This window comes from Oncorhynchus nerka, linkage group LG10 (genome assembly GCF_034236695.1).
Source record: "Oncorhynchus nerka isolate Pitt River linkage group LG10, Oner_Uvic_2.0, whole genome shotgun sequence".
NCBI lineage: Eukaryota > Metazoa > Chordata > Actinopteri > Salmoniformes > Salmonidae > Oncorhynchus > Oncorhynchus nerka.
Genome location: NC_088405.1, coordinates 26,494,495 through 26,507,376, shown reverse-complemented (window position 1 = coordinate 26,507,376; position 12,882 = coordinate 26,494,495). Strand labels below are relative to the sequence as shown.

Sequence of the window (12,882 nt, the reverse complement as noted above, 5' to 3'; positions counted from 1 at the left end):
GGAAGTTCTAGAGCACTATCAAAATAGCATTCACGACTCTGCCAACGGCAGAATGTGACCCTGGCTTAAACCTATTTGAAACATTAGCATATGCAGAACAATAAATACATCTGTCAAATTTTGCATCGATCATGCGAGTTAATTTACATGAACGTCCCACCCACTTCCCAATTACGTCACAGAAGAAGGCTCCGCTATGCTTGTTCACCGGCGCCGGCCAAATGTTCTCTGCCACTATGCAGATTAGATAGGAAATTCTCTTGAACAACTTGAAATGACTTTAATGACTCTTATGATTTCCTTAAAAAATACATGCAATCTAATATATCAAATGTTCTACTGCTTGAGCTCCTGTTCCTCTTACAGAATATTAGCTCAAAAGTATTGTGACGCTCCTGCACTTAAATATAAACAGTACTGGCATTGTGTGCTCGATTGTATACACCGGTCAGTAACGGGTATGGTTGAAATAGCAGAATGCACTAATTTGAAGTGGTGACCACATTTGTAGATATAGTGTAGCACAGGATAGACATATTACAACTAATCTCAGCTGTCACTATACTCTATTGTTGTCCATCGAGTTGGGACGATTGACAAGGTACAGTGATGTAAAAGTAACAGGCCTTTGCGTAGAAACACAATTTAGTGAATTACAAATACTTATTGTGAGACTAAATGACATGGCAGCATATATTTATATTTTATTTGGTTAACAAAACAGGCATGATGTTAAAGTAGGAACTAGGAAGTAAGTTGTAAAGGTTTTAAAGTTATAGGCAGATCACACACCTTTGTAAACTCGCACTGTATTTTCAAACATGAAGAGAAATTGGATTCACTTGAAGGTGTCCTCTTTTTAAAGACACCACTGAGGTAACCATATAATAAACATGTCACCTCTTTTTTTAATCAGAATCTCAATCCCACCTTAAGTCTTGCCCCACCATCTCATTGAATTTGATATTAAAAGGCCAATAAAAAAGTTCAAGAGCTGCTCAATGACTTCCCTGTCTATCTTCGCATGGGTTCTACCCTTGGGCTGGCTGCTGCTCTCTTGTTTCTTCAGGCAAGGGAAGTCTTTGGTTCGGTTGAAGTGCTTGTCTGTGATGATGCGTTTGAGAACCAAGAAGTCCTAGATGCAGCCCAGCTACCCCGCCGGGTCCGTGATCAGCCGCTCACAAAGTGGATCTGGGGGAGGTGAATGTACTGCAGCCAGTTCTCTAGGTGGGCGGATGTACATCCCTACGCAGATCGCATTCGATGAGGTGTCTACCATACCCTGGCTTCGGTTCTGGAAGGCCAACTCCTTGAAGGTGGGCATGTCCGGCTTCATGGACAGAGTGTGTGTGTAGTCTGAGATGGCTCTGGCGACTGGGTTACGCACCACCCCAATCAGCTTGGTGTTGGGGGACATACTGGTGATGCATCTGGGAATATCTAAAAAATAAATAAACAAAACAGTACCGGCACCCAAAACGAGTACCAGCACGTATTTCAGTCCAAGCCAAGTGAGAGATGTGAATTGCTATCAGTTGGTCTTTCTGGACAACCCTCGGCTCTGGTCTCAAAAGTGGGCAGAAAGTGAGAACAAATGACTCTGCAAACCAAATAAGCATGTCTCTTTTATTATTACAACCCACTTAAGAACCAAGTGACCAAAAGAACTTGGCCTTTTCCTGTCCCACCGACCTTACAGACATGAGTGATGTGATGGGACTTTGTACTTCAGGGAGAAGTTACAGGCTCTCAGGGGCCACTTCTAGCTAGGGGCCAAACCATGTTATTAAAGAGTACTTTCACCCTTCTCTCCTGCCAGCCACTTCCATCGCGACTGAGATTCTCATAAATAAGTGCTGTTTGAATGCTACAACCTCCTATATACTGCACAGTGTACATTCATTATTGATGACTTTTTCTTAACTCCCATTGTTGATTCAAGTGCTCAAGTGGAAATCACTCCTTTCTCGAATTTGTCATTATAATCTTTTGTGGGACTTCGTTGTTCAGTAATTAATATTTTCTAAAACAAATTAGAGTACCAGTCCACCAAGCTATGAGTTGACATTATACAGTAATGCTGAGTGATGAAGGAAAGCAAGTTGACCCTAAGGCAGAAAGAGCGACATACAATGTGGGCTGCACATGGGAAAAGCTATATACACAAGGCTTGGATAACACTGCAGGGTGAATGATAATCTGCCCACAATTGGAACAACCTTTCTTCTTTCCAGTCGCTTGCATTGTGCGTGTAGTAACGAGCCGGTGCAACTGCCAAAATGGAAGGCACTGGACTCTGAATTGAGGTCATTTTTGTCACATTATCAAGGTCCATACACATTTAGCCCAATCAGCTTTGAGAGTGTGAGGTCTATTGGTGTTGACAAGACAGTCAGGAGATGTCTTGTTCCAAGGCTGTAACATATAGCTACAGGGGGAAACCGTTCCCTCAGAATTACCTTGGGGGAAGCCATTCTAGTCAGTTTCAGCACTCTGCAGAAATGGAGACGACCAGCAGTGCAAGGACATGAGATGAAAGAAGCAGACAGGTTAATGTCGATGCACAGTTTTCTTGTTAAGTGGTAGCTCTGATGCAGCAGCAAGGTCTGGTTAGTAAAGCTAGAGTACGTTGTGTTTTCTCCCCGTCAACACCATACAATCCACAAAAGCTGAGCTAGCTCAGCTCAGGTGATCAAAGCGTACTTCTCAAGTGGCACAACTGAACAGCATTGGTAAAGCACAATAACGAAATCCTCTAAATGTGTTATGTGCAGCAAAGCGCATAGTTGTTTCAGTGTTATTTAAGAAAAATTAGACATTGAGTAACATTAATTAGGGATACTGCGAGAATCTGTTTTTTTATAGTCACCCATAGTCAGATGAACTCGTAGATACCATTTTTCGTATGCAAGTGTACCTATAGACTTCTCGTCTTTGCGCTAACTTTAGTTAGCATTGGCTCGTGAAACTAACTTCCTTCATACTGCATGCAGAGGTGCTATCCACGAATTCTTCTGACTGGGTCATAGCTGTTATTTTGTCCTAAAAATTAATATAAGCACAAATTACAGTAGTGGCGAAGTAAAACTGAATCTAGACTCTTTGTCATCTAAATAGGCATAAAATCCATTGATTGTTAAAGGAAATTAGATCCTAATAAAGACAGCTCAAAGTAGAGTATCAGAACTGTGCAGACTAATGAAATTATAGCTTACACATACATATATTACTTCTTTGTAATAAGCAAAATAAAGAAAAAGGAAAGACAAAAAAAGAACCACTCACCTGTCTCACTAAAAAGAAAAGTTTGAAGGCCACAGAACATTTTCTCTTTGCTTGTCTTAAATAAATTGTTAAAAGGCAAACATAGTGCAAGAGGTAATGGTACAATTGGATGCTCAAAGTTGATGATGCAGATGTGACGCAGCATGATCCAGGACGAGCGGAGGGGGTCTATCCATTCAGAGAGGTCGGACAAACCGGTTGGCGTTTATTCAGTTATAACGTAATCAGTCCCTAAATCAAACACATTCACTGGAGGCTTTACCACTCTAGACAGAAAAGTATAGCCCATGAAGCATGACATTACCCCCCAGAACGGTTATCAAACTAAAAGCGAACAGAAATACACATGCCTTTTATTTTCCGGGCTGGCACTTCCTCTGTAATATAGAAGACTACTCTCTTTGATTGGTTGGGATGCCATCCTCTCCCAGTGTGTCAGTTAATTGTGTCCCCATGGCTGGCGTCTACGAAGTCTGTGAGCCAAGGACTGAGGCATCACCGTCTGGACTGAGGGCAGCTGGGCGGCCCTGCGCCAACACACTGGCAGTAACCGGGGGCAACTGTGCCACCTCGCTCACAAGGTTCTCATACTCACTGCTGTCCTCATCATCATCATCATCCTCCTCATCATCCTCTTGCCCTGCAGCCTGTCTGTCCAGGGAGTCAGAGCTGGATCCGTCTCCGTTCCCCAGGTAGGGCGTACTGGGGCTAGGAGCAGGGCTGGGGTTCAGACCCAGAGGACTGGGAGAAGGGTGGCCTGGAGAGCCCACAGCCTGGGGACGGGGAAGCAGCGCAGCACTGGTAGGGGAGGACAAGGAGGGGAGGAGCGAGTCATCCTGCAAGGAGAGGAGGTCTGCGTAGGAAGGGGGGTTTGCAGAGGGACCTAGCCGCTCGGGGGTAGATGGGGTGTGAAAGATCACCCTGGACAGGAGGGAGGTCTCCGGGGGCTCAGAGTTCTCCTCAGGAGTAGGACGTTGCTCAGGGTTCTGCGCCTCCTGGAGTCCTAAAGTACAGGAATAGGCATCCAGGCTAAGATTAAACGGGGATTCAATGCAAAACTAAAAACGTCCTGGTTTGTTTTTGCTCCCCCCATCTTAAATAAAGAAATTGTATTTGCTTAATACCACGTAAAACACCTCCCCAGAAATGGTTACAGGGAATGGATAGTTGATTCAAGAATAAATGTCATGAGAGAATGAGATGGCCAGAGCAGTCAAATTCAAACCCAATTAAGTAACATACTTCTCTCCTCCTCTGCAGATTTTTGTTTCCTGAGAGCAATTTGCTGTTTGAGTTTGTTCACCTCCTCCTGGAATTTCTCTTTCACGCGTTCATTCTGCTCAACCTCTCCACATACAGCCTGAAAAAGCCAAGAAAAAGCTATCAAGAATCATATCACTATTTATCTAAAAAAATATATAAAAACGCAACATACAACAATTTCAAAGATTTTACTGAGTTACAGTTCATATAAGGAAATAAATACATTAGGCCCTAATCTATGGATTTCACATGACTGGGCAGGGGTGCAGTCAAAGGTTGGCCTGTGAGGACATAGGCCCACCCACTTGGGAGCCAGACCAACCTGCTGGGGAACCAGCACCCAGCCAATCAGAATACATTTTTCCCCACAGAAGGGCTTTAATTACAGACAGAAATACTCCTCCGCAAGTAATACATTTTAGAATAACGCTGTAACGTAAGAAAATGTGGAAAAAGTCAAGGGGTCTGAATACTTTCCGAATGCACTGTAGCCATGGGGTCAACCAAAACAGCACATTGCTGTTAATCCAAGTAAAGATGTGACTTGAAGGGTATGAATAGGACATTTGCAGGCAGTCAACTCACTTGCACTCTATCTTGTAGTGCACCGTAGACTTGAAAAATTGTTCTGATATCCTTCATCACACCGTCTTTATCAAAGAATTCAGCCCTGCAAAACATACGGTACGACCCATTTCCATCAACACATGATTCTCAATACTAAAAAAGAAACTACTTGACAGGGCCTACATGTGGGAGACACTCACCCGTGCTCTTTGATGACCTTGGCATAGTTGAGTGAGGTGTTGGGGACAGAGGAGACTTTGTATTCCTGCTGGCTGGTGGTGCCCAGGTTGGGGATGTGGAGGGTCACCCTTTGGTTGTACCTGCTGGGTGGAACCAGAGTTAGCCTGATAACACACTACAGGCAGTCTATCCCAAAAGACCCTTAAAGCTCAGACACACTGGTTGGATTGTCAAAAGTTAGCTTGCTGACAGTACTTAGCACCTCTGAACAGAGTGTCGGCAGTCAATATCTTTTGTGTTCACACAGCAAAGACCTTGGAAGTCGTTAGCCACTCAGCCTTGTTAAAATACTCCAAACCAGAAGGTGGCAGTAGTGTTGTTTGGCAATGCATATCCGTGCATATTGCTTATGTTCTAAATTCCAAACAATCTGTGCTAATGTTGCTATTTTGTAGAAAGCCCTTGTTGATACTAGCCAGACGGCCACAGCTAAATAACAAAGAAAGAAATGTAATTCAATCTCCATAATCCTGTACTGCCAGTGCCAGACCATAGCTAAATGTTTGGAGTAGCTGCCTCCCGATATGGAGACCGGAGTATGGGCTAGTGGGCGTGTGGAAAGTGAAGGGGTGGGCGTGTGGAAAGGAAAGTGGTGGGCGTGTGGAAAGGAAAGTGGCGGGCGTGTGGAAAGGAAAGTGGCGGGCGTGTGGAAAGGAAAGTGGCGGGCGTGTGGAAAGGAGTGGGCTCGTTGAAAAGAAAGTGGTGGGCGTGTGGAAAGGAGTGGGCGTGTTGAAAGGAAAGTGGTGGGCGTGTGGAAAGGAGTGGGCTCGTTGAAAAGAAAGTGGTGGGCGTGTGGAAAGGAGTGGGCGTGTTGAAAGGAAAGTGGTGGGCGTGTTGAAAGGAAAGTGGTGGGCGTGTGGAAAGGAAAGTGGTGGGCGTGTGGAAAGGAGTGGGCGTGTTGAAAGGAGGGTGGTGGGCGTGTTGAAAGGAAAGTGGTGGGCGTGTGGAAAGGAGTGGGCGTGTTGAAAGGAAAGTGGTGGGCGTGTTGAAAGGAAAGTGGTGGGCGTGTGGAAAGGAGTGGGCGTGTTGAAAGGAAAGTGGTAGGTGTGTTGAAAGGAAAGGAGTGGGCGTGTGGAAAGGAGTGGGCGTGTGGAAAGGAGTGGGCGTGTGGAAAGGAGTGGGCGTGTGGAAAGGAGTGGGCGTGTGGAAAGGAGTGGGCGTGTGGAAAGGAGTGGGCGTGTTGAAAGCGGTCTGCTGTAGGTTAGACAGTTTTGATTGAGCAGTGTTTTTTTTCTTCCGTTTCTTACCAGGCAACTGCGGTAAAGTAAGCTACCGTACCACGAGAGTTCGGACATCTGTTTTGAAGCGAGAGGATGAGCCCGAGTCTTATTTCACTGTTAGTTCTACACAAATAAAATGTTCATTTTCAGTTATAAAATAGACAATCGTTTTAGATTAAAAGTTTTGTAGAATATATATATACATATATATATATATAAACATAAAATAAATGATAGATTGTAGCTTACATCAATGTCTGTCTGCATCATTTCCAATCCCCATATATATAAAATCAATCTATCTGCATAATTAATGCTGATCTACCCCCCTTCACTCTGTGGTCCAACATGACTCCATAGGTTTGGACACACCTACTCATTCAAAGGTTTTTCTTTATTTGTACTATTTGACGTTTTAGAATATTAGTGAAGACATCAAAACTATGAAATAACACATATGGAATCATGTCGTAACCAAAAAAGTATTAAACAAATAAGAATATATTTTATACTTGAGAATCTTCAAAGTAGCCACCCGTTGCCTTGATGACAGCTTTGCACATAGTTCCATAGGGCGACGCACAATTGGCCCACCGATATCGTCTGGGTTAGGGGAGGGTTTGGCTGTTTGGGGCTTTACTTGGCTCATCGCGGTCTAGCAACTCCTTGTGGCGTGCCGTGCGGCTGCAGGCTGACCTCGGTCGTCAGTTAAACGATATTTCCTCTGACACATTTGCGCTGCTGGCTTCCGGGTTAAGTGGGCGGGTGTTAAGAAGTGTGGTTTAGGGGGTCATTTCATTAATAGTTCAGCAGTCTTACGCTTTGGGCATTTTTCCTCATATTCCATCCTGTTCGCTTTATTTTTATAATATATTACACTTGATCTTTCTTAAATAGGTTCCTCCAAAATGGGTGTACTCTGTTGCTTCATGTGTTGTATGAGTGTTCTTACTGTGACTGTCTGTGATACTCGCTACTAGGAAGCTACTTCACACGACAGTAGATCTCCAGGAAGAGGATTGGGCAGCCCTGCTATACAGTATGTTTCAATCATATACCCATACTTGAAATGTTTAGATAGCTAGCTAACATTAGCATATTCACTAGCTAGCACAAGCAGCCAACACAGGCAGCCGTTCCATGGAAACTAGCTAATCCATTATAATATCAATCCTACAGTGGTTAGCTAGCTTGGAAGACGTATTTAGTGTTGTATGCATTGTGTCTGTGCACTTAGCTAGCTACCATCCCATAGCCTAAATTGTAAATGAAGTGTGACTGGCTCATCTGTGGATTTAGCCTACGGAGAAAATGCCCAAATTATTATGACGTTGTTTTTTTGTGGGGGGTTGGGGGCTCCCCCACATGGGGGTTTGTGTTCTCTGATTGGCTCAAAGTCAAGTTGTTGGCCACTGACGAGCATTGTGATTCTATAAGTAGAATCGGAATGTTCGTCACTACCGGGTCGGCATGCAGCAGGTACCGCTCGTTCTAGCAAGAGAAGGAACAGCCTCCCACTGTGATAAGTACCAATCGGCAGTGAGATTCTCGGTATGTTTCATGCTTCACCCATTGATGGCTGGTCCCCTTTAACTTGTATGTAGGGCAGCAAAATTTTACTACATTGCTTTGATTGATACTCAGATCCAATGGATCTTGTTGAGAGTTCAGAAGCTGTAAAAATCTGCTGATGTAGGGTGCCACCCACACACACAATCCCTCCAGGCCTCGAGCAACCCACTCTGAGCCCTCAAGCCACGGACAGAGAAGCACACAAGCCTTTAATCCCTACTGACAGACCTCCCGCTGGGCAGTCCATCTGACCCTACATATAGAATGGCCAGACCATAAATAGTTGTTTAATCCATGTGTGATTTATCTGAACGGTCATTCTATAAATGATATGCCTATGCACCTGAGGTGCTTCCACAACTAGCAACCATTAAGGAGAGGCCACTAGTGTTCTCCTCCTCTGTGGATTCTGTGCCACTGACAACAGCTGTGTCCTTATGTTGCCTCAGTAGGAGATGAAAATTAAGGGCCACTTTCAAATTACAGATTCAGATTTTAGTTTCCCCTTGTGAGGACAGTGAGTCAGTTCAAAAAACTAAATTATTATTCATTCCAAGCTGGCACCTCTTGCAGACTGAAGGCAACAGAGCTGCACTTGATGGACCCGAGCTCTGATTCGCCTCCCACACACAATGACCTGGCTGCATAGGGTGAGCAACAGCGTGGGAATGAACACAGAGGAGGGAGGCTTAACAGTCAACTTCATGAACAGTGTTGGTCTGTATGTGTGGATTGTTCAGCATCACCAATATATGCACCAGCCTGTTTATGCATGCTGTTTGGTACAGTGTGCATATTGCTGTGCGTGGGTAGTCCTACCTGCGGTTGGGTCTGAACAGCACATACTCCAGTGCGTGTGTGGAGTTGTTAGCTGTGGAGATGAAGCTGAAGAGGAGGAAGACTAGGTCAGGCACGCCCAGGAGCTGGGTCAGCTGCTTGTGGATGATCTGTTCCCTGAACGACATCTGCTGCTGCGTGTTCCTCCTGAACCTGTACCAGCCAATGACATTCTACACAGGGGGGGTCAAGTTCAAGAGGGTCATTAAGAAGATGCACAGACAGTGTTTAAGCTACATGTACAGACTGATCGCTAGATACTCCTGTTCAATAATGCTACTAATGCACATACAAATAGGCCTATAATAAATACTCACTTTGTGTCTGTCTTTAAGAATTCTGTTAAGATTCTCATCATTGACTTTTCCAGCATAATCATAAAAACTGGTGGGGAGATAAAAAAATAAATTTCCACATAGTAGGTCTGCATTACTCAAGACTTCTGGTGGGGTGGGGCCACCTGCTGTTCACTGACAATTACATCCCTAATTTGTTGAATGAAAGTACTGTACGGTATTTGGCCTACAACGTGCATGATCAAGACAAAGCTTGCTCTCAGATTGGAGAATACATTTATGAAATATATCACTAGTCTAGGCTAATTATATTTGAGCCCATAACTTTAGTTTGCACATAAACCAAGCAGTCATTTGAAAAACAGTTTTATGAAAAATAATGTCACAAAATGTCTAAGGACAACAAATTCCATAGAATTTTAAATAACATCAAATCTTACCTAAATAGCTGTGCACAAGGTTCATGATTATGGACTTCTGTTTTTAAAAAGAACACAGCAAATACATGGTTATTAAACTTATATATAATGTTAGTCTATGGCATCCTACCGCTTTAAAAGGTGTAATCTGCAGTTTGAACAATAAAGTGGCCACACCGCCAACGATTTGGTAAACAGCGGAGGGATGGGGCTGGAGAAATGTAACCACTCAGACTCATGGACAGAGCTATGGATACATGGACTGGCCATCCATGATATGAACATTATAGTTTTAACCATGTTTTGAGGCTATACAGGGTTTGTTTGTTAACAATGTAAACGTAAACAAAGGAGTAAACAAGCTCATATTTTGGGTTCTGATGGGTACGAAAGTTGAACAGGATATGAGACATAAGTCAATAAGTATATATCATGAATTTAAACATCTGAAAATGGATGTAGCAACAGCAGATTGTCCCTTTTTTTTTATCGTTGAGACAACTACAATTCTAAGACTTTAGCCTACAGTCTATTGTGTACAAATCCCATTTCCCAGAGACTAGCTACATAATATATTGAACAGCTGCTGTGAAGGACCCACTATAAGCAGAAAAAACTATGAGACACTCCTTTTAATCTGAAACCTGACAGTCCAGTTTGACAGAATTCCACAGTAGCACGGCGCATATTCAGTCAAGACAAGCCTGGAAACAAATAGGTCGGTTTCTTTGAGTTGAGTTCCCACATGTCAAAGAGTTAGGCTATCCGAGGCCTAGCTCTCGAAAACCCTTCTTCTACGTATGTTTTCAGCAGTTACATTTGCCCATATTTGGCTCCATGTGAACTACAATACCAACACTGTTTTAACGTTTAGAAAAGTTGGTTTTCGAAACATGCTGATATGCACCTTATCTTTCATATCTGCGAGAAAGAATCTTTCAAATAAAAAAATTAATACATACTGTAGCAGTTTTGCACAGATCAACAAGCTCTGTGTGCCTCCAGTTGATTAACTAGACTTCCTTCCCAGTTAGCTTACACACAAGATTTCAGAGCACGCTAGATAACTAATTAGCCCAGGTGGCCACCTACATCTTCAGTCTGTCTTCCGTAAACAAGCGATGTAACATGGAGATTTGGCCGTGTCGGAACACTAACCCAACCCTATAAAAAGGTGTGTATTAAGTTAAAGCTGCACTATGCAGAAATCGCTCCACCATTTCCTGGTTGCTAAAATTCAAATAGTTTGCCTAATTTCAGTTAATGTGACAAAACAAGCAAGTATAGTGTAGAGAATCATTGTACCATCTAAACTGCGGTGAAATATATTTTCCATAACCAAAAATATTGCATTTTCAGCTGTTTCAAATAAAAGATACAAAAATTAAACTTAAGAATGGAAAGTATAGAAATAGTGCAGATCTACCACTTCTTAGACTTGCGTTCAACGAGAATGACAGATTTATAACTAATTTCTTTGTAAATTTAGTCAGCTCACCCAAAAAGTTCAATATTCCAGCTTTAACATTTTGTTTTTTGAAAATAATTTCTTGCTGATACGAATGATATGTTCCTTATGTTTCCAAAAACTTACCGCAAGCGATGCGTATCAATTTGTTGAGCAAGCAAGCTCTTAACAAAACTCCCCTGGTTAGAATATACTATTGTCAATAGGTGCTAAAGCAGTTCACTTCTATGAATGGGGAATCCAAGGTCTTACCTACTACTTGGAGGAGTTCAGCACTGCTGATCTGTGTATCACTGATGCTGACAGTTTCCTCTTGCCTTACTTCTCCTAAAAGGAAGCCCTCCTGTAGGAGCAAAAAGTTGTTTCTAATGACAAAACGTGGCAGAAAGGCAACTACTAATACTACAATTATACAACAAATACTGTTTGAGGCCTGACACTTATCAAGCTCTGGCTACACAGTCAAATCAAGTCATGTGTCAAATGTCAGGTGAAACAGCAGCATCGACTCTCAACTCTGTTTGCTAACAGGTGTCAATCCAGTTTTCTATCAAATGGTAAACAAAAACTGTTGTGGCTTGAATGCACGCTGATTGACTTGATTATTGTTTATAAGCTTATCAGAATTCACATCCTAGTTGTCCAACAAACTTGCTAGCTAGCTCGCGAGACATGTGGTGACAGTGCTAGAAAATTACTTCACAACACTTTACTTTTCAGAAAAATTAATCTAACATTTAGCAAGATATGTTGTACATTAGCTAGCTAGTTAACATAGAGCGGAAAAACAAAAACAAATCTCAGCTCTACCTTTCTGATGACATAGCAACTGTGCTATCTGTGACGTTAGCCAGCTAGCTAATTTGTCATGTTTAATGTGCATAATGTGATGCAATTGCACATTTTCGTAATATTGTTAGCCAACTAACTAGCTAGCTAGCTAGCTACATATAACTACATCAGTGTTGTAAAGTCGACACCACTGAAAGTCCACCCTAAGTATTACAGTTTAGTTAGCAAATGTCTTGCTGTAGTGATGGCACGTAGCTAGCTAACTACTAGCGAACGTTAGCTAGCAACAGGAAGATGACACTGGGAAACCCACTGAGTTTATGCCCGAGAATAAAGTCCAAATATACACCCAAGTTGCAATTAAACAAATGTATGCACTCTCTCATAATTCATTCAAATGTCCCCGGTACGTACATGATCAGAGTTGCTGTTAGCGCTGTGATAACACACAGAACTAAAAGTATAGCCCGAAATGGAAGCCGCCATGATGGAAACATCCCCATCTATCCCACCACCCACTGCGTTTGCACGCACGCTCCTCTCCGCGTAAACACCCCGGGGCAACTTCTCTTTGGGTGTATGATTTGGTGTGTATTATTATATCGATAGCGCAGATAGCTTACTTTACGCGGACTAACTATTAATCTAATTTAAAACATACATAATATGTGCACATGAAAGTTGATGAATACGTTGTCATTGTGAATGCGTTTGTTACTTTGATAGTTGTTTTAGTTTATACAGTATTTTTCTAAACTGGGATGATGCGTACCAGAGGGAATTGCAGATATTTAAAGACATTAGAGACGTGAGATAAGGTATAGTCATTATGTGTATAAATTGTTCTGTGCAGCCCTATCAACTTTGGATCGGGTGTTTTCAGAAGGGTTGAACATTAATTTGCCTACAAACCTTTACGTTCA

General features: G+C 42.6%; 1 protein-coding gene and 1 pseudogene across 2 annotated transcripts; both read right to left on the bottom strand.

The window, feature by feature from the left end:
* Window positions 1-679: 679 nt before the first annotated feature.
* On the bottom strand, window positions 680-2,474 carry LOC135573698 (heparan sulfate glucosamine 3-O-sulfotransferase 2-like; annotated as a pseudogene).
* LOC115135070 (BRISC complex subunit abraxas 2-like) lies at window positions 1,613-12,491 on the bottom strand. Of its 2 annotated transcripts, none has more exons than XM_029669321.2 (9): window positions 12,374-12,491; window positions 11,420-11,510; window positions 9,721-9,757; window positions 9,302-9,368; window positions 8,967-9,157; window positions 5,316-5,438; window positions 5,134-5,218; window positions 4,528-4,645; window positions 1,613-4,288 (listed from the first exon to the last, which is right to left on the bottom strand). In XM_029669321.2, the coding sequence occupies exons 1-9, from the start codon at window positions 12,443-12,445 to the stop codon at window positions 3,750-3,752; spliced, it is 1,323 nt and encodes a 440-aa protein (XP_029525181.1). In that variant the 5' UTR covers window positions 12,446-12,491; the 3' UTR covers window positions 1,613-3,749. The 2 variants fall into 2 exon arrangements, with proteins under 2 accessions (XP_029525181.1, XP_029525182.1); XM_029669322.2 differs by having other exon boundaries at window positions 5,316-5,435.
* Between the last annotated feature and the right edge of the window lie 391 nt (window positions 12,492-12,882).

Coding starts and splice junctions, on each gene's coding strand:
- LOC115135070 (XM_029669321.2), bottom strand. CDS start 12,445: ATGGCGGCTTCCATTTCGGGCTATACTTTTAGTTCTGTGTGTTATCAC. Junction 9,758..11,419: donor TGAACTCCTCCAAGTAGTAG/GTAAGACCTTGG, acceptor TTTTAAAAACAG/AAGTCCATAATCATGAACCT. Junction 4,289..4,527: donor ATCTGCAGAGGAGGAGAGAA/GTATGTTACTTA, acceptor CCTGTACTTTAG/GACTCCAGGAGGCGCAGAAC.